This window comes from Neomonachus schauinslandi, chromosome 10, assembly GCF_002201575.2.
Source record: "Neomonachus schauinslandi chromosome 10, ASM220157v2, whole genome shotgun sequence".
In the NCBI taxonomy this organism is placed as follows: domain Eukaryota; kingdom Metazoa; phylum Chordata; class Mammalia; order Carnivora; family Phocidae; genus Neomonachus; species Neomonachus schauinslandi.
Genome location: NC_058412.1, coordinates 76051618 through 76075333, shown reverse-complemented (window position 1 = coordinate 76075333; position 23716 = coordinate 76051618). Strand labels below are relative to the sequence as shown.

The following is a 23716-nucleotide window of genomic DNA, read 5'->3' as shown; positions in this document are numbered from 1 at the left end:
GGGGGGGGGGGGGGGGGGGGGGGGGGGGGGGGGCAGTGGGCGTTGCGGCCAAGAAACGAAGCAGAATTTCGGGCCAAAAGATAGACCCACTCTGGTCCGCCCCGAAAAGGAGCCTCGGTTTCCCCGGCACCCCTCCCTCGGATACTCGCCCCGAGGTGGTTTGCCCGCGTTGGTTCCAGTAATTGCAGCGTGGGGAGCTCCTCAGCCCCATTCCCGAGCCCAGCCGCCCAGCCCGTGGTTGGCCTTGGGGGACATTTCGGAAAGACCGGGTGAGTCCGATTCCCCCCGCCAAGGCAATGCCCGGAGTCCCTCCCCCGCCCCACCTCCCGGCGCTGTGGCGCAGACCGCGACTCAGAGGCACGGGGCGGCAGGGCGCGGGGAGGGGCGGGGGTCCGAGGCTGCCGGCGGCGAGCTGGGGGGCCGGCGGGTCGCGGCGGGTCGCAGCCCCCTCCTGGGCCGGCCTTCGCGTCCCGCCCCCGGCCTCCGCTCGACCCCCCCCCCGGCCTGACGTCAGGGGGGAGGGGGCGGAGAGCGGCGGCAGCGCTGGAGAAAGAGCCGGCACCCGGCGCGGTGGCGCGGTGGCGCGGGGAGCCCGAGCCCAGGGGCGCCGAGCCGAGCCGGGACCGAGGGCGGTGGCAGAGGGGACAGCGAAGGAGGGCGGGCGGGCGCGCGCAGGCCGTCGGCGGCGCGCGGGTAGGGGCGGACCGTGATCCGAGCCGAACGCGAGGGCGGCGCCCAGGGATTCAAGCCGCGAAGAAGAGGTGAGTGAGGCCAGGGTTGCGCGGGGCGGGAGCACCAGGGCTCCGGGGCCGCCGCTTTGTCCCCCGACCCGGGCAGGGGCCGCCGCACGCTCGAGGGACAGGGTCTGGGGGTGCAGGGAGGGCTAGCGGCGGGGACAGCAGTTCGTCCGAGATCCTTCCTGCGCCCCCCGCGGGCTGCCTGGCGGGGGCTCCTGAGCCGGGCAAGCAGTGCCCGCAGCCATAGCGTCCGGAGGCGCGGACTGGTCTGGAAGAGCGGGGCCGAGGGGAGTGGGGGGTCCCCCGTGCTGTCGGGTCGGCGGCCAGGATCCTTTCCAGGCCCCCGAACTGCCCCCGGCTCCCCCACCCCCGACGGAAAGTTTGGGGCGGGCTTGGACTGAGGCCGATGTTGTGGGATCGGATTTCCCTGCCGCGGGCCCCCGCCCGCCCGCTCCGCCGGGGAGGCGGGTTGTCCTGGAAAGCCAGGCTCCCGACCCGAGCCTGGCCGCGCAGTCCCTGGCGGGAGCGCCCGCCCTGCAGCCGCGGAAGCGCCGTTCGCGCCCCGCCGCTCGCGGTGGGCGAGGGTGGGGGGCGCACCTCCTGGGCCCCGCGCTCCTCCAGCCCCCACCCCTCCGGCTGCCCCTGCTTCCCCGCCCTGGGAGGAGCTGGGGGTGGGGGCATCGCCGTGCTGGCCGATTCTCGGAGCGCGCCGCGGGGTCCGGCCGGGGTCTAGGGTAAGGGGCAGAGGGAGGGCTGGGGGTGTGTTGTGGGGGAGGGAGGGGTGAACGTATCCCCAGCGCCCCCCCCGCCCTTCCAGTGCTGGGGTATTGGGCCGACAGGGGGCGTCCGCCGGCCGGGCTCGCCACGCTCCCAGCGCCGCCGCTTTGTTTGCATTCAAATCCCGGGAGCTGGGGGGAGGGGAGAATTGGGGGGGTGACCAAGGACGGTCTTGGCGGGGACCCTTTGTTTTGGGGTGAGCAGGTCCCCAGCTTCTGTGTCTCCGTACCCGGCACTGGAGTTCTGGGGCAGTGCAATTAATCCAGATGGCTTGCCCAGGCCGGGGTCCCGGGGCGCAATGCCTGAGTTGGGAAGATTCGTCAGACCCGGGGGGAGCGCAGCAGGCGCCGGCCCTGCACAGGGCGTCCCCCGCGGTCCGAGAGGAATCCCTCTCGCGCTCCCCACCCGCCCTTCAGCTCCCCCCCGCCCCCGCCTGAGAGCTGCTCGCCGGGAGATCCCTGATTAGACCGGAGCCAGCTCTGTTGTCCCGCCGCCCCAAAGCCCGAAAGCTAGTGTCTCCTAGGAGGCTGTGCGAGGAACAGGATGAGGCCCTGGTCATTTCCACGCCCATCCCACCCACTTCCTGCCTCCCGTCTTGGGCAACAAAGGGGCCTCGGGAAGCTGGGCCCCTTCGGCTCCCGGCCCCACTTAAGCCCTGCTGATGTGGAACCGGGGTTTGGGGCTTTGCCTGGCTATTGTCTGCGCTGGGGGAGGGGAGAGGCTGGGGCCAGGACCCCCGCACGGCTGGCTCCATCAAGTCCCCTCCCGGGGGGGGGGTGGAGGGGCTTCTGGAACCGCCCACCCACCGTATGCCCCTTCACCCTGCCAAGGGGTTTGCGTGCCAGAAGTATATCTTGGGGCTGGCTGGAGCCTCAGTGGGGGCAGGTCCTGCTTCCAGAGGTTATTTTAAGAAATCCTCAAATCTGTCAGGCTTGAGTGTGGGGGGAAGGGGTCCCCTTTTAATTTCTTAAACAACTTCCTGTTGAGAGGGAGTGGGTGAGGGCCTGGAGGCCAGAGAAGGTTTCTTGGAGTGTCCACCCCTCCAGCTGACTCAGCTCCTCCCCTCTCCTCTGGGGTCCCCACCTCCTTTGGAATCTGTGGGGGCCCAAGGCCAGGTGTGTGTGTGTGGGGGGGGGACACCTGGTTCTGCTCCAAGGACTGGGTAAGTGGGGGGGAATCCAGGAGGCTCCTGGGGAGGCTGATCAGGTCATATGTTCTGTCAGTGCCTCTCGGCATGGGCTTGTGTGGGCCCCCTTCCGGTCTGTTTTCTCTGGCTGTGATTCTGACCCTTTCTTTTCCCCCAGCAGGGCAGCTGGCCTGGAGCTTCGAGCCGGGGCATTTGCCATGGCCCCACACTGGGCTGTCTGGCTGCTGGTAGTGGGGCTGTGGGGCCTGGGCATTGGGGCTGAGATGTGGTGGAACCTGGTGCCCCGGAAGACCGTATCTTCTGGGGGTGAGTGCCTGAAGTCCCAAGGGGGGAGACCAGGAGGGACTATGGGGAGGTGGGGGGAGAGGAGCGATTGCCCCTAGATCGTGCCAGCTTTATCCTGCTCTCGGGCTCAAAGCCCACCGATGTATAATGACAGCTTTCTAAGAAATGAGAATGAGTGGCCCCAGAGTGGCCCCAGGGACCCAGAGCTCATAGTCTTGGGATAGCCCTTCTTTAGATGGTTAGGACCTGTCTGCCACTGTAATGTAAGGAAGAAAGACCGTTCTGTATCATTCTCCCCATGCCTTACTTCTGGAACTAGCACTTGCACTGAGAGCCCACAGAGAGAAAATGGAGCCCGGGTAGGCATAAGGCAGAATGTTATCACCCCCCTCCCCAAAGTCTTTCTAGCTCTTTGCCCCCAGGAGCCCCTTTATCAACCGTAATAGGCCCCCTCTGCTACCCTTGTGCCCTCTGTTGGCCCTGGATGTGTTTATACACGTGCTCCTGTCGGGGGACAGCAGACCCGACAGCCCTCTGTGCGCGCACACCTGTATTAAGAGGTGATGTCAGGTGTTTGTCTCATCAGTGCACCCTGGGGACCTAGGATGAGCTCACCTCCCACAGATTCCACTCGGGTGCTGATGAAGCCCTCCCTTGCCCGCCTGTGTGTGGCTCCAAAGACTAAGGCTGGTTTAGGGGGACCCTGAGGATAGGTCAGCAGCTATTTTGGGGGCTGACTTAGGAATTCTGTGACTACATCACTGTCATAGTACCTTGCATAGTGAACAGCAACAAGGCTTCCCAGCTCCGAGGCTTCAGTGCCTTCTCTGGTCCCTAGCCTCTGGTTCCCCTTGACCATGCTGGCCTGGCCTCCCAGCCCCACCTCAGTCTCCCATGTCCCCGACTGTCCCAGTGGCCGGCCGTGCTTGGATCTCTGGCCACCTGGATTTGGGTCCCGCTGGAGTGAAGAGTTTCCTCAGGCAAGCAGAGCTTACAACTTCAGTACTTAACTGCTTTGCCGGATCACGGGCTGGGGCCTGGCCAGAGCCTGGTGGGTAGCAGGCAGCAAAGAAGGAAGCAGCGGAGGAAGCTGGGAGAGGGAAGAGCCCAGCTCTGCAGCCAGAGGCGCTGTTGACCCTGAGAGTGAGGGCCATCAGTCTGATGGCTTCCTCTGGCCGGAAGCTGTGGCTGAGATATCCTTCCTTCCTCCTCACCAGCCCAGATTCGCCGCCTCCCAGGCTGGGAAAGGCCAGGGAGGCTTGGGGGGAGCTGTCAGAGCCAAAAGGCTATTAGAGAAGGCCCTTTATTGCCAGTCAGGGTGCTTAGCTGGCATCTGCTTGTGGAGTGCTGGCCGGCAGCAGGGGTGATTAGGCCCCGAAGACCACTGTATAGAGGAAGGCTGATTCTGGGGGGAGGAGGATGCCTGGAGCCCCAGGAAGCCCTCTGCCCATTCACCACCCTGCTCACTCCCACCTTGTCCCTGCAGAGTTGGCCACAGTGGTGCGGCGGTTCTCCCAAACGGGCATCCAGGACTTCCTGACGTTGACCCTGACTGAACAGACAGGGCTTCTATACGTGGGGGCCCGGGAGGCCCTGTTTGCCTTCAGCGTGGAGGCTCTGGAGCTGCAAGGAGCGGTGAGAGGTGGGGGAGTGGGAGGCACACAGGTGAGGGGAGAGTGGCAGGACTCAGAGGGGCTTAGCTTGACCAAACTGTCCCCTCAGCCCTGCCGCCCCCACCCTGTTCTTCCCTGTGGAAATCTTGCGCAGTCTCCAGGCCCATCCTCCTAGCAGAGTGGGCACGCTGCTTTCCCTCATCTGCAGCTTGGGGGCAGTTTGGGGCTTCCGTCCTCTGTTAAACTCCCAGAGAATGGGGACTATGTGTGCTCACTTGTGGTGTCCCCACGTGGCTGCCACAGGCCATGCATGTGGCAGATACTCCGGGCACATGCTCAGTGTGTACTTGTGATTGACGTGCGCCCCTCCCCCCAGATCGCATGGGAGGCACCAGCTGAGAAGAAAGCCGAGTGTATCCAGAAAGGGAAGAGCAACCAGGTGGGTGCTCAGGATACGGCCAGGAGAGCCAGAGCCCCCCCCCCCTCCACCCTGTACTTCCGCTGGCCAGGCCTCATGGTGCCTGCTGTCTCCCCCCACCCCCACCCTCTCTCTTTGTCCCAGACCCGTTCTTGGTCCTTGTGTCCCATGTCCCCGTACTCTTAAGTGAATGCCTTTCTCTCCCCAGACGGAGTGTTTCAACTTCATCCGCTTCCTGCAGCCCTACAACACATCCCACCTGTACGTCTGTGGTACCTACGCCTTCCAGCCCAAGTGCACCTACATCGTGAGTGCTGGTTTCCCCACTCAGTCCCCTCCTCGCCCTTCTCTGGACTCCCGGGCCTTTCTGCATCTCCTCCTCATTGTCTCTTCCCTGCCCCAGGACATGCTCACCTTCACTTTGGAGCGTGGAGAATTTGAGGATGGGAAGGGGAAATGTCCCTATGACCCGGCCAAGGGCCACACTGGCCTCCTTGTGGGTGAGTGGCTGTCCCCGTGGCAGGCTGGGGGAGTCCGCCCCCAGAACTTGTTCTCACTGTGGGTCTGCGTGGCCTGAATGTGTCTTCATGTCACTTCTGGCCTGCCTGATCCTCTGTCTCCCATAGACGGCGAGCTGTACTCGGCCACGCTCAACAACTTCCTAGGAACAGAGCCTGTAATCCTGCGTAACATGGGGCCTCACCACTCCATGAAGACAGAGTACCTGGCCTTCTGGCTCAACGGTGAGCCCCGAGGAGCTGCTGTGGAGCCCGGGGGGAGCCATGGGTGAGGGGCCCTGCAGCACCCCCCGCCGCTAACCCTCCTCCCCTTCCTGTAGAACCTCATTTTGTAGGCTCTGCCTACATCCCAGAGAGCGTGGGCAGCTTCACAGGGGACGATGACAAGGTCTACTTCTTCTTCAGCGAGCGGGCAGTGGAGTATGACTGCTACGCGGAACAGGTGGTGGCCCGTGTAGCCCGTGTCTGCAAGGTATGGAGTCCTGCAGTGAGTGGGGAGCCCTGGGAGCCCTGGTGGCTCAGCAGGCCTGACCGGCAGTGTCCCCTTGCCATCCGCCAGGGGGACATGGGGGGTGCGCGGACCCTGCAGAGGAAGTGGACCACATTCCTGAAGGCGAGGCTGGTGTGCTCAGCCCCCGACCGGCAGCTCTACTTCAACCAGCTGCAGGCCCTGCACACCCTGCGCGACGCCTCTTGGCACAACACCACCTTCTTCGGGGTTTTCCGGGCGCGGTGGTGAGTTGGCCAGGAATACTTGGGGGTAGGGAGGAGGTTTGCGGGGTAGGGATGGTTGGTGGGTGCAGGCGTCTGAGTAAAGTCTTAAGCGGTCGGTAGACCAGAAGGCAAGGAGGATGTTGGGCATCTGCCCCTTTTCAAAGCCCCCCCCAGGGGAGGTGTGCAGGGCCCTTCCCCCAGTGGTACTTCAGAGCCAACGTGACCGCACACGCCCAGGACTGCTTTGTGGGGGGCCCTGCCTTCCCGGTCCATGCCGCGAGCTGGGGTAAAGTGGGCACGTGCCTCACCCTTGGGGTCCCTCCTTTGCTGTGACAGGGGCGATGTGGACTTGTCAGCGGTCTGCGAGTACCAGCTGGAAGAGATCCAGAGGGTATTCGAGGGGCCCTACAAGGAGTACCGTGAGCAAGCCCAGAAGTGGGGCCGCTATACCGACCCCGTACCCAGCCCACGGCCCGGCTCAGTGAGTCCTCCGGGGCGGGGATGGGCTCCTGCCCGCCGCCGCAGTAGCTCTCCCACGTGCTGACAGCTCTCCCGTCTTCCCCCCCCCCCCCCGCCCCCAGTGCATCAACAACTGGCACCGACGCCATGGCTACACCAGTTCTCTGGAGCTGCCTGATAACACCCTCAACTTCATCAAGAAGCACCCACTGATGGAGGAGCAGGTAGGGCCCCGGTGGGGCCGGCCCCTGCTTGTGAAGAAGGACACCAACTTCACCCACCTGGTGGCTGACCGGGTCACAGGCCTTGACGGAGCCACCTATACAGTGCTGTTCATTGGTACAGGTAGGCACCTGGGGAGGTGGTTGTGGCTGCCGGAAGCTGGGTAAAGGCCTGTGTGTCCAGGGCAGCGAGATCTAGAGATGCCCCAGGGGCCCCCGTGCCCTCTCGTTTATGCCTGTCCTCCTGCAACCCCCACAGGAGACGGCTGGCTGCTCAAGGCCGTGAGCCTGGGCCCCTGGGTCCACCTGATCGAGGAGCTGCAGGTGTTTGACCAGGAGCCTGTGGAAAGCTTGGTCCTATCCCGGAGCAAGGTAGTAAGTCAGGCCCCACCCACCGCTGTCCCTACACCTTCCCCAGTCTTTTGCTTGGCCAGGACAGGGGTGGGGAGGCACTCGAACACACCACACTTAGCTTGGGGAGCGTTCCAGGAAACACGCGTGCTGACGGACTCTGCGCTCGGCAGGCGATATATATAGCCAGGTCCCCACGGGGCTGTGTTCCCAGAATTGGGCCTTGGCAGCCGCTCTCCACGCTTCCTTCAGACCCCTCGAGGTTGTGCTGTTCCTCTGTGACGTACAGCCCCTCTGGTGGTGCCACGGTGGACCGGGCCTCTCGGGCTACGTTTGCTCAGCTGCCCTCCTGATGCCGGCTTTCCCACCGGCCCCCTAGTCCGGCCCAGTGCAGTCCAGTCCCGGCCTGCACTCCCTTCTGTTTGCCTGAGGTGCCGCTTGCATCCTACCCTTCTTCTGGCCTGTCTGTGACTCCCCTGAACTTTTATGTGCTGGCCCTTGACCAACTATGGTGGCTCAGATTGTTGCCCAGAACATGGAATAATGGCAGAAAGAAAGTCCGTGGTTGAAGAAACACAGATTGGCAGTCACCATTCAAACAGAGGAAAACACCTTATGCTCTGCTCGTGCTATTGTGAGGGCTGACGGGCCTAGCGGAAAACACATTTCCTGCACTATTTACAGGAGTGTGTGTGTGTGTGTGTGTGTGTGTGTGTGTGTGATTATACTTCTCAGCCTCGTAGTTGCACTGTTCTCTGTCTGAGAAGGTCACATCTATAAGGTGCTTAGGATTGCGTCTGGCTTGTAGTAAGCCCTCTGTGCGTTCTTCGGTCCTTCGATTTCCCTCCTCGGAGTTGAGCACTGCCCTCTTCCTCCTCTGGCACCCTTGCCCTCATGCGCCCATGCCGCAGTCTGTGTCCCAGTCTGGCTGAGCCTCCTGTGCCCCGCTTCTCTTGCAGAAGCTGCTCTTTGCAGGCTCCCGCTCTCAGCTGGTTCAGCTGCCCCTGGCCGACTGCGCGAAGTACTGCTCCTGTGCAGACTGCGTCCTTGCTCGGGACCCCTACTGTGCCTGGAGCGTCAACACCAGCCGCTGTGTGGCCGTGGATGGCCCCTCGGGGTGAGTGGGGCTCAGCACAAGGGTGAGGGCAGGGTGTTTGGAGCCCCAGTGCCCATGGACCCCGCTTCCCCAACCAGGTCCTCGCTGATCCAGCACGTGACGGTCTCAGACACCTCAGGCATTTGTAACCTCCGTGGCAATAAAAAAGGTGAGCTGTCTTTTCTCTCTCTCTTCCCCGGTAGGATGGGCCCTGGGCCAGAGCTGGACTAGCTGCATCTCCGCGGGGCCCTGGGTTTCCCATGCTAACTCGGCTCTCCTGTTTTTCTACTGCTGCAGTCAGGCTCACACCCAAAAACATCACCGTGGTGGCGGGCACGGACCTGGTGCTGCCCTGCCGCCTCTCTTCCAACTTGGCCCACGCCCGCTGGACCTTCGGGGGCCGGGACCTGCCCGCGGAACAGCCCGGCTCCTTCCTCTATGACGCCCGCCTGCAGGCCCTGGTCGTGATGGCTGCCCAGCCCCGCCACGCCGGGGCCTACCACTGCTTTTCGGAGGAGCAGGGGGCGCGGCTAGCTGCCGAAGGCTACCTGGTGGCCGTGGTGGCGGGCCCGTCGGTGACCCTGGAGGCTCGGGCGCCCTTGGAAAATCTGGGGCTGGTGTGGCTGGCTGTGGTGGCCCTGGGGGCCGTGTGCCTGGTCCTGCTGCTGCTGGTTCTGTCACTGCGCCGGCGGCTGCGGGAGGAGCTGGAGAAAGGTGCCAAGGCGGCGGAGAGGACCTTGGTGTACCCCCTGGAGCTGCCCAAGGAGCCCACCAGTCCCCCCTTCAGGCCCGGCCCGGAGACTGATGAGAAACTCTGGGACCCCGTCGGCTACTACTACTCGGATGGCTCCCTCAAGATCGTGCCTGGACACGCGCGGTGCCAGCCCGGGGGCGGGCCACCTTCCCCAGCTCCTGGCATCCCCGGCCAGCCCCTGCCTTCTCCGACCCGGCTTCACCTGGGGGGTGGGCGGAACTCTAACGCCAACGGCTACGTGCGCTTACAGCTGGGAGCGGAGGACCGCGGCGGGCTCGGGCACCCCCTGCCCGAGCTGGCCGACGAACTGAGGCGCAAGCTGCAGCAGCGCCAGCCGCTGCCGGACTCCAATCCCGAGGAGTCCTCCGTATGAGGGGACCCCCACCCCGCCCCCCCGCCTCGCAGGGGCAGGGTGCGAGGCGCCGCTCCTCCTTTTGCACACGCACCAGCTACCTCAGGGACATGGCGCGGGCACCGGCTCGGCCTGGGACGGAGCCTGGCCGCCACCCGCCCGGCCATGAGGACCTGCTCTGCTCAGCACGGGCACTGCTCCCCAGGACACCAGCCTCCCGGAAGGCCTCTTCCTCCTCTCTGTGAGGGGCTGTGAATCACGGACACGTGGGACCCCAGTAGCCAAAACTTTCCAAGGCAGAAGTTGGAGATGTGGGTGTGTTTGTATCTATATGTCTGTGTGTGCATGTGTGTGACCTAGTCATGTGTGTGAGTGTGTGAATGTGAGAGAGAGAGAGGTCTGTCTTTTTCTGTCGAGTCTTCCCTTGGCCTGGGGTCCTCCTGGTGAGTCATTGGAGCTATGAAGGGGAAGGGGGTCGTATCACTTGGCCTCTCCTACCCCCCCGCCAGTCCCCAGCGTGGGTCAGCAATGTACATATGGGGGTGGGCTGGGCAGGGTGCTGTGCCCCTTTCGGGGAGTCCGGGGCTCTGGGGTGGGCCTGGTCCTGCTCCTAGGGCTGTGAATGTTTTCAGGGTGGGGGGAGGGAGATGGATTCTCCTGTGTGTTTGGGGCAGGGGTGGGAGGGGCCTCCCACTTGGCCCTGGGGTTCAGTGGTATTTTATACTTGTCCTCCCTTACCGGGCTGGGAAAGGTTGTAAGGTTGTGTGGGGGTGGGGGAGGGAGGAGGAGAGAGGGTGGGCATGCTGTGGATATTGCATATCCTCTCCCAGCCCTAGGAGGAGGGCTCCTAACAGTGTAACTTATTGTGTCCCCGCGTATTTATTTGTTGTAAATATTTGAGTATTTTTATATTGACAAATAAAAATCAAGAAAACAGTTAAGTGTTACTGTGCTAGGGATAAGGCATTTGGGCTAAAACCTTCTGGGCAGGACTAGCCTCACCTCCCCCTAGTTCTGGGGCAGCTGCCCCTAATGTTATCCCTGCGTGCTTGTGCCCCTCTCCAGAGGGGGGATAGCCTGGGCTCCAGTGTTTCCCCACAGTGGTAGCTGTGGGGCTGGGAACCAGACCAGGGCCACAGGCTCTTGGGAGGCAGCTGGCAGCTTTGGGTTCTGGCCAAAAGGAGAAGTTAGGGCATTGGGAGGAAGGCCTGAGAGGAGGGGCCTGCCTTCCCAGAGCTCTGGGAAGGGGAAGTGGGAGTGAGGAGCTAAAGGAGGGGAACTTCCTAGAAAGCTTCAGGTTGTGTGGACTGGCTTGTGTTGTGAGGATGTTCCCAACTAGCCTAGAGGAGGAAAGTTTACTTCCAGCCTTCTGCCTACGCTCCAGGAATATTCGTCTTGAATGCTTCAGCAATGTGGAACATGGAACTTGCCCCCCCACCACCCAGTGTGCACCAAGCCACTGTCCTATCAGAGGAGTGGGCACAGGGAGGGCCCAGATACTCGTAAGGAAGGGAAGACCCAGCCTGGATTCTGTAATTCATGTCCACAGATGGAGGCAGTCGTGAAATGGGCTCCCTACATTTGACTGGTCTGGAGGGCCTGCGGTGGCTGAAAGGGGCTGCTGCCCTGGGTGTCCTTAGCTGTAGGAAAGGGCTGTGATCTGCCGACTTCTGGGGTACGCTAAGCTTCCATCATGGTCAGTAAACCTCAGGCCCTAGGATGTCTTGCTATATGAAGATTGATACGGTAAAGTAGGCTCCCACTGGAGTTGGGGAGTTCCGCACAACCCAAGGCCCTATGCTTGCCCTTGGGGCTTATGTGCTCCTAGTGGCAAAAGTTGTGGCCACCTGCCTCCCACGGGTTTTCAGGAAATGGGCAGGAGGCGCTGGAGGAGGAAAGGGGAAGCGAGGTCACTGGGCCTGGGGTGGTGCGGAAAGACGGGGCGGAGGACCTTGGGGCGCGCCGGGCGACTCCCTGCCCTAGGGAAACCGGTGGGACGCAGGGAACCTTGGAGGGCTGGGCTCTGGCGGGCGGCCAAGCCGCCCGCTGCGTCCCCACACCCTACAGGGCTTCCACACGCCCTACACGGCCGGCGGCCCGGGCGCCATCCGCCGGCAGTCCGGGTCTGGGCATCCTGCGCGGCGCCCTCGGCACTCTGCTTGGCCTGGGACGCCCTCGCGCGGCCGCCTCGGAGCGCGGTGCAGCGCCGCAAACCCCGCCCCGCCGCCTCGATTGGTTCCCGAGCTACTGGCGCGGCTGGGCTCTGGTACTGGCGCTGCTGCGTCCGCCCCGCCCCGCCCCACCCACCCGTCGCGGCCGCGCGTGCGCACAACAGCCGGGGCGGAGCGGGCTCTGGGGTCGACATGGCGGCGCCGCGACCCTGCGCGGACGGCCCTTGCTGCTCCTGGCCAGGTTCGGCGTCCAGCGTGCAGCAAACGCTGGACGAGATGGACTTCGACAGGGGTGAGACTCCTGGCTTTCTCCAGATCGCGGAACAAGGAGATGGCCGAGAAGCGGGGCCCCGAGGGCCGCAGTGGGCCTGGTGGGAGCATGGGCGGACGGCGGGCTTACAGCCCCCGCGTCATTGAGATCCCGCCAGGGACCTGGCACGAGCTCGGCCTCTAGAAACTTCGTCTCGCGTGCAGATTGGGAAACGGAGGCCCTCGTTTCGGTAACTTTCCCAAGTGGTCGGCCCGGCTCCTCAGCTGGTGTGCCCGCGGGAGGCTCGGGCCCTCTCGGTGGGCGGGGGGGGGGGGGAGTGTAGGGGGGGGGGGGGGGGGGGGTCGGGAAGCAGAATCTGCAGTCGGATTATTGCAGCCACCTTGAGGGCAGCTTCAGAGGGAGGGCTGCGCTGCGAAAGGAACTAACGTTCTGACCTCCGATGTGAGCCCCGATGTGTCAGGCCCTGTATGGTTTAGATACGGCACACATGGCCCTCGACGCAGGTGATGTTATCCCCACCTTTGGGGCCCAGAGAGGTAACTGTTTTACCCCACACTGTAAGGAGATTATATCGTCTGTAAGGAACAGAGTAAAGCTAAAAAACAAGTCCGCTCTTACTCGGAGGCCGTGTATCACCTGTCAGTGCAGAGGCAGCTTATGCGGTAATAACATTCTCATCAGCTGCTGGGTGGATGCTACGGCTTTTTATGCATTCTGATTTAACTTACTGTTAAGTGGTGCACCTGCTTACCTCCCTCCACGTCGCCACCCTCTGGGCTTCTGAAGCAATTCCCTCATGGGCCTTCCTGCTTCCACTCCTGCCCTCCTACAAAGTTTTCTACTCCACACAGAAGCCAGAGTAACCGTTTGAATATATTAAATCAGATAATTTCATTGCTTTTAGAGTAAGTTCAAATTCCCTTCATGGCCTACAAAACTGTGTGACCTAATCGTTGCCTATTCTACTTCTCTGCCCCCACTTTATTTCTCATCCTTTTCTTTCCCCACTCTATGCTTCAGCCACACTGGGCTCGTTTTGGTTTCACAGACATGCAAGATCTCTTTCTGACTTAAAGCCGTGGTACTTGCTGTCCCAGCTCCTTGGAATGAACTTTCTGCAGCATTAGGCTCGCTAATGCTTTTCTTCTGGTCTTGGCTCAAATGTCACCTCCTCAGAGAGACTCACCCTGAACACTGCATTCTGGTAGTTTTCAACTGGGGGGGTTGGGCAACACCCCATTCTAGTAGTTCTCAACTGGATGGGGGCAGTTGCAGTTCTGACCCTTAAGGGTGTTTGGCAATGTCTAGAAATAATTTCAGGTGTTACAGCTGGGAGGCTGCTACAGTCAGTCATCTAGTAGGTAGAGGCCAAGGATGCTAGTCTACATCCCACAATGCACAGGACTGTTCCTCATAACCAAGAATTAACTGGCAAACAGTGCCAGTTGTGCAGCTGTTAAGAAAGAAACCTTGCCCTGTCCAAAGTAGGGTCCCTTCCCCTCCAGGTTACTCTGATCTATCACCTTGCTTTCATCAAAGCAGTTTTTACAACCTGGTATTATTTTGTTTGCTTACTCATTATTTCCCACACGTGGGAAAGATCCTTGTATGGGTTGTTGTTTTTTTTCATATCTCCTCTCTGGGTTCATTTTCCCTTTTCCTGAAGTATAGCTTTTAAAAGTTTTTTCAGTGAGTATGATTCTTCATCTCTCTCTCTCTCTTTCTCTGTCTTGACTGGTAGCTTAGCCGGGTATAAAATTCTAGACTGACAATTATTTTACCCCCCTCAAACCTTTGAAAATATATTTATCTTCTTTTTCTGTTACTGCTGTTAAAAATTCTGCTGGGAGCACCTGGGTGGTTCAGTCAGAAGAGCGAGTGACTCGTGATCTCGAGGTCATTAATTCAAGCCCCACGTTGGGTGTAGAGATTACTAAAAAATAAATAAATAAACTTTAAAAAAGTCCTGATAATCTGATTATAATTCTTCAGTGACTAATGATCTTTTCTTTTTGGTAATTTAAATGTTCTCTTTATTCTTGATGTCATTTTACCATGGTAGGTATGTTTTGATTAATTCTCCTTGGGATTTAATGTGGTTTTCATCTGAGAACTCATTGTTGTCTTTACTTCAGAATAATTCTCAGACGTTATCTCTTCAGGCATTTCCTCTCTCCCATTCTGTCCAATTTTTCTCTTTTTTTTGTTTGAAACTCCTGTTAGACATATGTTGGTACATTCTGCCTTTCATGTTTCCTTACCTCTCTTTAATATTTTTCTCTTTACCATTCTGCATTCTGGGTGATTTCCAAGTCACTCATTCCCTCCCGGGTGGGTCTGCAGTACTGTCCAGCCATCTGTTGTTGTTGTTTTAGTTCAATGATTCTATTTTTTAATTTACTGACTTTTAATTAATTTTTTAAAGATTTTATTTATTTATTTGAGAGAGAGAGAGAGACCATGAGAGCAGGAACACAAGCAGGGGGAGTGGGAGAGGGAGAAGCAGGCTTCCCACCGAGTAGGGAGCCCGATGTGGGGCTCGATCCCAGGACCCTGGGATCATGACCTGAGCTGAAGGCAGACATTCAATGACTGACCCAGGCGCCCCTACTGACTTTTTTTTTTTTTTAATTTTTTTTTTAAAGATTTTATTTATTTGACAGCACAAGCAGAAGGAGAGAGAGGGAGAAGCAGGCTCCCCACCGAGCAAGGAGCCCGATGCGGGACTCAATCCCAGGACCCCGGGATCATGACCCGGGCCGAAGGCAGCCGCTTAACCAACTGAGCCACCCAGGCGTCCCCCTACTGACTTTTTTTTTTAAAAGCAATCTGTACACCCAGCCTGGGGCTTGAACTCATGACCCTGAGATCAAGAGTCACATGCTCTACTGGCTGAGCCAGCCAGGCAGCCCTGACTTTGTTTCAGATCTCCCTGTTCTTTTTTTTCTCCCTAATGTTCTGCTGATTTGTGGATTGTATTCCTTCATCTCTGTGAACACACTAAATGTTGTTTTAAAGTCTTTTAGATTGTGCTATTATGGCTCATTTTTGAAGTATGCATTTTTCCATTTGTTGTGTTTGCTGACTATCTCATGTGGCAGTGGATTACTTCTTGTTTTGCAGCTTTTAATTTTTGAGCTCACCGGTGGCGGGGGGGGGGGGTCTTCTCTTGTTAGAGGTTATCCACAACAGAGCCACACGTTTGTTGGCTTGTGGGAGTATCCTTATGGGACATTTTTTTAAAAGTTGCCTCTGTGCAGCCCTTATAGCATTCACTTGTCTGGATCCATTTTTATGACAGATCCTTAGCGTGGGGGTTTTGCTCCCTAAGGCTATAAATAGATATAGGTCCCCTTATACAGTGATGTATGTCAACTATTTCTCTATAAAGCTGGAAAAGAGATCATACAGTTAATGAAGTTTACATGATGGGAAAAATGCAAAAATAAATATACATATATATATGTATACATATAACATCTCCAAGTTGAATGGGTCATGGTATCTGATTTTTTAGGTTTCTTCTGCCCTTGCTGTCTTTTCACACCTATTGAAACGGTGCCTTTCTCATTTCCTTTAAGTTTCTCTTCAGATGTCACCTTATCAGAGATGCCTTTTCTGACCACTGCTTGTATCCCTTCTGTTTTCTTTTTCTTCATAGTCCTTAGCACCACCTGATTTCTCTCTCTTTTTTTTTTCCCTCATCTGTTTACTTTAATTAGAAAGTAACCTCCATAAGACCAAAGCTTTGGGGGCAGCCCTGGGGATTGGGGACCTTTAATTCTTGGCTGGCCTCTAGTGCACAGAACAGTGCCAGATACATGATAGGTATTCAGTAAATATTTGCTGAATGAGTGAACTGCCTGGGCCTGGTAGCTTGCTTTCTGCTGCTGTTCAGGAAAGTAGAGATTTTCTAGTCCCAGTTCACCCATGAGGTGGTACTTCCTGTCTCTCAGCTTTGTGCGCAGAACTTTGTTGTGTCTGTTCCTGGCCATGCACGTGCCCTGCGGCCTTTGCTCCAGACCCTGCCTAGTTGTTCAAGCCGGAGCCTCTAGGATGTGTGTCTATTTACGAGGACTTTTGGGATTCTGCAGATGGAGTACCCGCTCACCACTCTGGCTATGGTTTTCATCTTCTCTGGCAACTGGCAGTGTCCTTATCCTGCTTTTGAATTTGCCTATGTATTCAGACATTTTAAACATTACTTTATTTAATATTTATGTGTTTGAAGTGGGAAGAAGGGATTTGCGCCCGTCTAACCCTACTGTCTAGATTAGATAAAGCTCCTTGTCCTTCTTGCTCACAGCTCTTTCACCAGCACCTAGGACAGTCCTTAGCACAGAGATTTCAGTTAAGTTTTTTAAAAGATTTTGTTTAATTTACTGATTGATTGATTGGAGGGGCAGAGGGAGAGAGAATCTCAAGCTGAGCACGGAGTCTGACTCCAGGTTTGATCCCAGGACCCTGAGATCATGATCTGCGCCCAAACCAAGGGTCAGGCACGCAACTGACTGAGCCACCCAGGTGCCCCTCAGTTAATGTTTGTTGAATGAGTAAATCCCCCATTTTATAGATGAGAAAATAGTGGTCAAGAAGTCCAAGAAGCACTGAAAGTCTCCAGTCATTCAGCATTATTCAGCACTTTGGCTGTCTTTCCACAGGAATCTGGTCGGCAGCCCTGAATGGAGACCTAGGCCGAGTGAAATATTTCATCCAGAAGGCAGCAGACCCTAGCCAGCCCGACTCGGCTGGCTACACGGCTCTGGTGAGCTGGGGAGGGAAACTTGCACTCAGGATACCTGCCCTCTCTGGCGGAGGGGGTGATGATGTTGCCGGTGCTGCCGCCTGTTCTTCTCTCCCAGCAGGTTTTGAGTTTTAAGCATTGTGTGAGCCTTGTTCTTGGTTTGTTTGTTTTTTTCCTTAATTAGTGTTAAGTGCTTTACATCATTTATTTAATTTCATTTACCTAACAATCCTGTGAGGTAGGAATGATTATTATCCCCACTTTGCTGTTGAGGAAGCTGATGCTAGAAATGAAGCGGCTTGTCCGGGTCACATGGCTGGCGGACGTGGCCTCTGAGGTCGTTACCGTCCTCTCGCCTACCCTGTAGCCTGCTCCAGAGCCCGTGCTCTCCCCCGCCCACCGTCCTGCCGCCTGCCTGGGCTCTGCTGTCTGACCTCGCTCTCCGTCCCCTGCAGCACTATGCCAGCCGCAACGGGCACTATGCCGTGTGCCAGCTCCTGCTGGAAAGCGGGGCTAAGTGTGATGCCCAAACGCACGGGGGCGCCACCGCTCTGCACCGGGCCAGCTACTGTGGGCACACCGAAATCGCACGGCTCCTGCTGTCTCACGGGTCCAACCCTAGGTTGGTGGACGACGATGGCATGACCAGTCTGCACAAGGTATGCCGCCCTTCCCCCTTCACGATCTTGGCTTTTGTTCAGTGGAGAAAACACGGGGAAAGCAGAGAAGCACTTGCAATGTCCGTGCTTACCAGTCATCACTTGAGGGTTAATGTACAATGTGCCAGCAGTTTCCCTGGGCGTGTAAATTAGAATTACACGTACGGCGTCATTTTTTTTTCTTTGCTTTCATGATATGTCATGAATGCTTTTCTGTGAAGTTAGTTTTCTGAAGCTCACATCTACTCTCGCCTACCCCTGTAGCCTGCTCGCCGTACGGTAGCCAGGGTGACCACTTCATTAACTTTCTGCTGACCAGAAATACCTGCACGTGGTGAAGAGTTTGAGGAGTACAAAACAGTGCAGCGTGAAAATGTCTCCCTTCCACCCTGACCCCTGGTCCCTCAGTCTTCCGGGACACCCTGCTCAAGGCATCCCTTTTACTGATTGCTTATGCATTTTAGAGAAGCGGTTTATGCATATTTATGGTGTGCGTGTGTAAACGTATTCTCTTATGAACTTTAAAATAGAAAAACGTAAGTTGAGTGCATGACTTACCATGAGAGCCTGTGGCAGACACTTTCTGCTGTCCACCAAAAATTTGTGCTCACTCTTTCGTATTAGAGACCTGTCCCTCAGACGGGGCTCTACAGTCTCAGACTACGTTCCGCTCCCTAGCGTGGCGAGTTTTCAGCCACCAGAAGACAAGACACACCGACGAGCTTTTTTTTCCAGGAGGAGAGCTTTTAGGAGCCAGTGTTCCTACTCCGCACACTCTACTCCGTCGCCCCAGCCCGAAGCTGAGACACGTAGGGGTTGGCAGATCCCCAGCAAGCAACCTGGACTTCAGAAACATGGTAGGACAGAAAGGTGCTTGCTTAGCGACAGCAGCCTTGAAATGTGACGGCCACAAAGATAGAGGTCTTGTTTTTATTTTGTACACCTGGCTGTTGAATAACACGTTATTACCATTATTTTTTTTTTTTTTTAAAGATTTTATTTATTTATTTGTCAGAGAGAGAGAGCACAAGGAGGGGGAGTGGCAGGCAGAGCAGTAGAGAGAGAAGCAGGCTCCCCGGCGAGAAAGGAGCCCGATGTGGGACTCGATCCCAGGACCCCGGGATCATGACCTGAGCCGAAGGCAGACGCTCAATGACTGAGCCACCCAGGTTCCCTATTACCATTATTTTTTAATGTATGATGGGAGTGGAGTAACACTTTGGTAGAGACGCTAGTAGATATATTAAAAAAATACACGTAGCAGGTTTTGGTTTTGTTTTTTATGCTTCATGACACACCTTCCGTGAGGCACAGGCGCACCTCAGAGACATGCAGACCTCCGTAATAAAGCAAGTCGGGTGAGTCTTCTTGGTTTCCCAGGACACATAAAAGTTACGTTTATACTACACTGTAGTCTGTTTAGTGTACACTAGCATTATGTCCAAAAAAATCATGTATGAAACGTAATTTAAAAATACTTTATTGCTAACAAATGCTAACCATCATCTGACCTTTCAGCAAGTTGTAATCTTTTAACTGGTAGAGGGTCTTAGCTCGATGTGGATAACTGCTCAGCGTATCAGGGAGGTCAGGGTAGGAGTTGCTGAAGGTTTAAGAAACTGCTGTGGCTCACCGGTTCTTGAAATAAGACAGCAATGGACTTTGCCACATTGACTGACTCTTCCTTTCACTGGAGCACTGAGAGGCCATTGCAGGGCTATTAATTGGCTTACTTTAAATATTGTTGTTCAGGGAGTAGGGAGGCACGAGGAAGAGAGAGAGAAAGACTGGGGGAGCAGTCAGAACCCATACATTTATAGATTAGCTCCTCTGTCTTATATTGGTGCGGTTTAGGCATCCCAAAATGATTAGAGTAGTAACATCAGAGATCAGTGATCGCAGATAACAGATATAATAATCATGAAAAAGTTTGAAGCAGTTCAGGAATTACAAAAATGTGGCACAGAGATACGAAATGAGCAAATGCTGTTGGAAAATGGCACCAAAAGACCTGCCCGGTGCGGGGTTGCCACAGATCTTCACTTGGTAAAAACACGGTATCTGCATAGTGCGGTAAAGCAAAGTGCAACAAAATGAGGTGTGCCCGTGTAGAAGATAGTCAGACACAGAAGCAGAGTGGGATGGTGGTTGCTGGGGCAGTGGGGAGGGGGTGGGGGGTGCTGTTGAGCTGGCGCAGCATCACTGAGGGGAGCTGATGAAGCGCAGATCTGCGCTGTGTCAGTGGGTGACCGTGCTTAACAAGCTTTAAGTTTGTTAAGAAGGGGGCGCGCCTGACTGGCTCAGTCGGTAGAGCGTGGGACTCGTGATCTCAGCCCTACGTTGGGCGTGGATAGGGGGGTGGTGGCTATCATTTAACAAAAACAAAACAGAAACAAGAAACAATTACCAAAAAACTGTAAAAAAATAGATTTGTTAAGAAGTCAGGTCTCATGTGAAGTGTTCTTACCATAATAAAAAATTGGATGGGGGTCTGTTTCAAGGACCAACTTAATTTTTAGGAAGCCAGATGTATTTCATTGTCCAAGGATTTGCAGATATATTACCCTTGCGTCCACTCAAGGGAAGATGTCAGCATTTCCCTCCTCCAGTTTCTTTTTTCTTTCTTTCTTTCTTTTTTTTTTTTTAATTCATCTCTATGCCCAGTGTGAGGCTCAGACTCACCACTCGAGATCACGACTTTCATGCTCTTCCGATTGAACCAGCCAGGTGCCACTATCTTGAGCTCTCATCCCCTTGTCACTTACATCAGGTCCCCTCTCTTGACCCCATCATGGTGACACTCCAGGACCTTAGCTGTCAAGCTGTCCCCGGCTCGATGCCTCTCCTCTCCTCGTTTTCATCTGGCTTGTTTCTGTCCTTCCTTCTGGATCTTAGCTTCTGCCTCACACTCAGAGAGCTTTCCTGTTCTCAGACGTGGGTAGTTCCCCCAACTGTGTGTGCAAAAGCACCCTGCACTGACTCCTCATAACTTTTCTCCCTCTTAAATTCCGTCTGAGCTCTCTGTCCCCAGAGACAGCGAAGACTTGATCTTGTTTACTGTGGTAGCCCCAGCTCTTGGCACAGGTGCCCAGTAAATATTTGCTGAGTGAACACCTGGATGGCGTTTTATTTTCTTTTAAGATCCTTGCCAGTTGAAGAGGCAGACTGCTTATTCCTTGACAGTCTACAGTGGTGTTGCTCGGACGGTCTAACTCCCTTGGAGGGTGTGTACCGGCAAGACACTGCGCGCATGGTGCTGGCTGGTCTTACGGCCTGAGGCCTTTTCAGTGCCTCTCTGGCCTTTCATTCAGGGGATGCAGATATGGGAAGAGTGGAATTGTTCTTTCTTTTTTTAACAAATAAGCTACTTGCAAACTTTGGTACTTTTTTTTTTCTACAAAATTCTTTGGAATGCATCTCACATCTCCCCAGAATGCACCCCAGAACTGCTCACAACATACCACTGCCTGAATTGAGGCAACAAAACTGAGAACCTTAGGTCTGTACTCAACAAGAGGACCTGCTAAATAAAGATCTGGATTCAAATTTGAGGTGGTATTTGCTACTAATATTAATTTTGACACCTCTCAAAAGCCCCGTGGTACATCAGTGACTATTGGGAGGAGCAGGGAATAGAGTGCTATAACACGGTTGTTAAGAGTTGAGACTTGGCAGTCAGACAGACCTGGTTTAGGATCCCCAGGCTGCCACACCAGCACTGTGACATTGGACAAGTCACTTACCTTGTATGAGCCTCAGTTTCTTCATCTGTAAAATGGGAATGATGATAGTTCCTACCTCTGATGGTTATTATGAAAGTTATATAAGCTGATCTGTGTAAATCACCTTAACTATCTTTTCTGGAGGAGGTAGGTTAAAAATTGATGTCCAGGTTGGGATCGTCTATTTCAAAGGAAGAGGAGAAAGCCAGGAACCTGGACCCATTTTTCTCTGCTCATCTGTACGTTCCCAGAGGGCGGAGGCCGTGTCTGGTGTATCTTGTGCCTATGGTGCCCAGCTGATAGATGACTGAACATTTATAAGGGACACTTAGAGATCCAAGGTTCTGTATTTGTTTTTGTTTGTTCAAGATTTTATTTTTAAGTAATTTCTATACCCAATGTGGGACTTGAACTCACAATCCCGAGACCAAGAGTTGCATGCTCCATCAACTGAGCCAGCCAGGTGCCCGTCTATATTTATTTTTAATGTGCAGGCCTGGACAGAGAAGAATGGCTACTGAGCAGAGGACACCAGAAAGAAAAACTCAAGCTAACTGCCAGGAATGGCACTAGAGAATTCCACCAACCTTTATGCAAGTCGTTGGGATTTGGTAGGAATTAGGGTAAATCTACTCAGATAGCTGGTGTCTCCCATTTCCATAAGACCTGTTTAAGGACCAAGAGATTCCCCGAAGTGGAGCAAGAAAGGGTAGAGCCCAGTGGGGATATGGCTTTTGATTCATGCATCTTTCTCCACAGGCTGCTGAGAAGGGTCATGTGGACATTTGCTCCCTGCTGTTGGAACACAGCCCAGCCCTGAAGGCTGTCCGGGATCGGAAGGCACGACTAGCATGTGACCTGCTGCCCTGCGACAGTGACCTGTGGGACCTGCTGGCCACCTGAGCCGCCACCTTTCTGTCTCAGGCTGCCGTGCAAGAGGACCCAGACTAGCCCTCCTAGCCCCTGCCTTGGCCAGCATCCGTGCTGCAGGATGGGAACCTGAGGCCTGAAGAGCCCTATTCTGGCCACTCGGGGAGCGAGGGAGTAGATGCGGGGCTGCAAGTGCTTAAGCCTGGACAGATGATCATATTCTAAATTAGTTCACGTGGAAACATCTGTCCGTTTGGAAAAAATAAAGTTGTACCCTTACCTCATCCCATGCACAAAAATAAATTTCAAGTAGATTAAAGACCTAAGTATAAAAACAGAACTATGTAAGTATTAGAAGAAACTGGGACATATGACAAATTAAAAGCTGCTTTCTAGCTGAATGCCCTTGGGAAAGGTCACTTTGCCCATCTGTCCCTGCTTCCTCATCTGTGAGGTGAGGATGATTATAACAGGGCCTGCTTCGGTGGCCTTGCGGAAGTTAAATGAGCGAATATATGGAGGGCACCAGAGTGTGCCAGGCATGCTGCACACTGTCCGAGCGCACACTTCCTCACCTTTCCTTTTAACAACCTAATAGACTAACAAGTGCTGTTGCTTCGTTGTGCATTGCTAATGACCGCCTGTCTTCGCTGAACTTCCTGTCCATAACTACAGCCTGTTTAAAGATTTTCTTCCTTTTATTGATTCATAAGGAGTTACGTATTCTGGATATTAATCTTGTTTTTTATATATATATATATATATTTTTTTTTTTTTTTTTTAACCATCACTTTGTTGGTATCTGTTCATGGAAATCGGTACACCCACCATAGACGGGAGTTTGGGAATATCTATTAAAATTTAGATGAGGGCCAATAATTTCTCTGTAGCTACCTAGAGAAATACCCACGTATACAAAGATAATTTACTTACAGAGACATCTACACAGTTGTGCTATAATGTAAGGAAGAAAGGAGGTAAGCTCAGTGTTCCCTGCTAGGGAAAGGATTAAATTCTGGTACATGGGTCACTGGAGTGCAGTGTAAGACTAACATGGAAAGCGTGCTGAGTTGCAGTCACAGTATGATGCCTCTTAAGACCCGTCTATGGAAACCTGCATGTACGTACACAAAACTACAGGAAAAAAGTCGAGGATATATATTACACTGGTACCTGGGGTGTCCCCTGGTCTGCTGTGGTGAAAGTGGTTTGTCAAGTGCATCTTGAGCTTTATTTGTTCTGTTTCAGTTTTTTACAAGGAATAACTTTTTTGTAAGAATTAATACCAGTCAGTTTCCTGTGGAAGAAACTAGTTTTCTGGTGAGAATTTCAGATGAAGGGTGTTGGTGTAAGATGCCCTTGTCCTTGAATGTTGAAGGAGAGGAGTTTTAGAGTCGGCAGATAGTAGAGACCAAAGCCAAAGTCTATCTTGTCTTACCCTCACTCTAGTCTAGGCAGCTCTCCCTTTTCATAACCAAAGGCAAGAAATCACCTTTGACAAAAACCCCTGATGCATAAGGACTGAGTTTCTTTTAAAAGCTCTGGGTTCCCTAAGTCTCAGAACTTGGATGTATTTACTGAGAAGCCAGCCATGCGTGGAACCATTCCCAGCCCTCTGGGGCCTTGGGCTGTCCTTGACCTGTAGTTCTCCCTCTCGTTCTGGTCATCCCTGCTTATATAGCTCCAGTTCTGGAGTCTTATTTACGATCAGATTTCCTTTCAAAGGTCAAGGCAGAATTCAAGGCCCAGCTGGGTGAAGGGCATGCTGGGCATCTTAAATGAGGAAGTATGACTTTGGTGGCTCGAGACAGGTTGATGGGTGACTAGATTAATGGCT

At 54.9% G+C, this 23716-nt stretch overlaps 2 protein-coding genes across 2 annotated transcripts; both read left to right on the top strand.

The window, feature by feature from the left end:
• Window positions 1-593: 593 nt before the first annotated feature.
• On the top strand, window positions 594-10376 carry SEMA4C (semaphorin 4C). The gene is made up of 15 exons (XM_021701159.2): window positions 594-761; window positions 2822-2967; window positions 4433-4581; window positions 4936-4998; window positions 5186-5284; window positions 5381-5477; window positions 5604-5720; window positions 5816-5967; window positions 6055-6230; window positions 6546-6690; window positions 6791-7013; window positions 7149-7261; window positions 8200-8357; window positions 8435-8505; window positions 8634-10376. Exons 2-15 carry the CDS (start codon window positions 2859-2861, stop codon window positions 9461-9463), a joined length of 2502 nt encoding a protein of 833 aa, XP_021556834.1. The 5' UTR covers window positions 594-761; window positions 2822-2858; the 3' UTR covers window positions 9464-10376.
• A 1376-nt stretch (window positions 10377-11752) lies between these two features.
• Window positions 11753-22271, top strand: ANKRD39 (ankyrin repeat domain 39). The gene is made up of 4 exons (XM_021701141.1): window positions 11753-11905; window positions 16546-16649; window positions 17084-17287; window positions 21769-22271. Exons 1-4 carry the CDS (start codon window positions 11806-11808, stop codon window positions 21910-21912), a joined length of 552 nt encoding a protein of 183 aa, XP_021556816.1. The 5' UTR covers window positions 11753-11805; the 3' UTR covers window positions 21913-22271.
• The last annotated feature ends 1445 nt before the right edge of the window (window positions 22272-23716 follow it).

Coding starts and splice junctions, on each gene's coding strand:
- SEMA4C (XM_021701159.2), top strand. CDS start 2,859: ATGGCCCCACACTGGGCTGTCTGGCTGCTGGTAGTGGGGCTGTGGGGC. Junction 4,582..4,935: donor CTCTGGAGCTGCAAGGAGCG/GTGAGAGGTGGG, acceptor CCCTCCCCCCAG/ATCGCATGGGAGGCACCAGC. Junction 5,285..5,380: donor AGCCCAAGTGCACCTACATC/GTGAGTGCTGGT, acceptor TCCCTGCCCCAG/GACATGCTCACCTTCACTTT.
- ANKRD39 (XM_021701141.1), top strand. CDS start 11,806: ATGGCGGCGCCGCGACCCTGCGCGGACGGCCCTTGCTGCTCCTGGCCA. Junction 16,650..17,083: donor CGGCTGGCTACACGGCTCTG/GTGAGCTGGGGA, acceptor CGTCCCCTGCAG/CACTATGCCAGCCGCAACGG. Junction 17,288..21,768: donor GCATGACCAGTCTGCACAAG/GTATGCCGCCCT, acceptor CTTTCTCCACAG/GCTGCTGAGAAGGGTCATGT.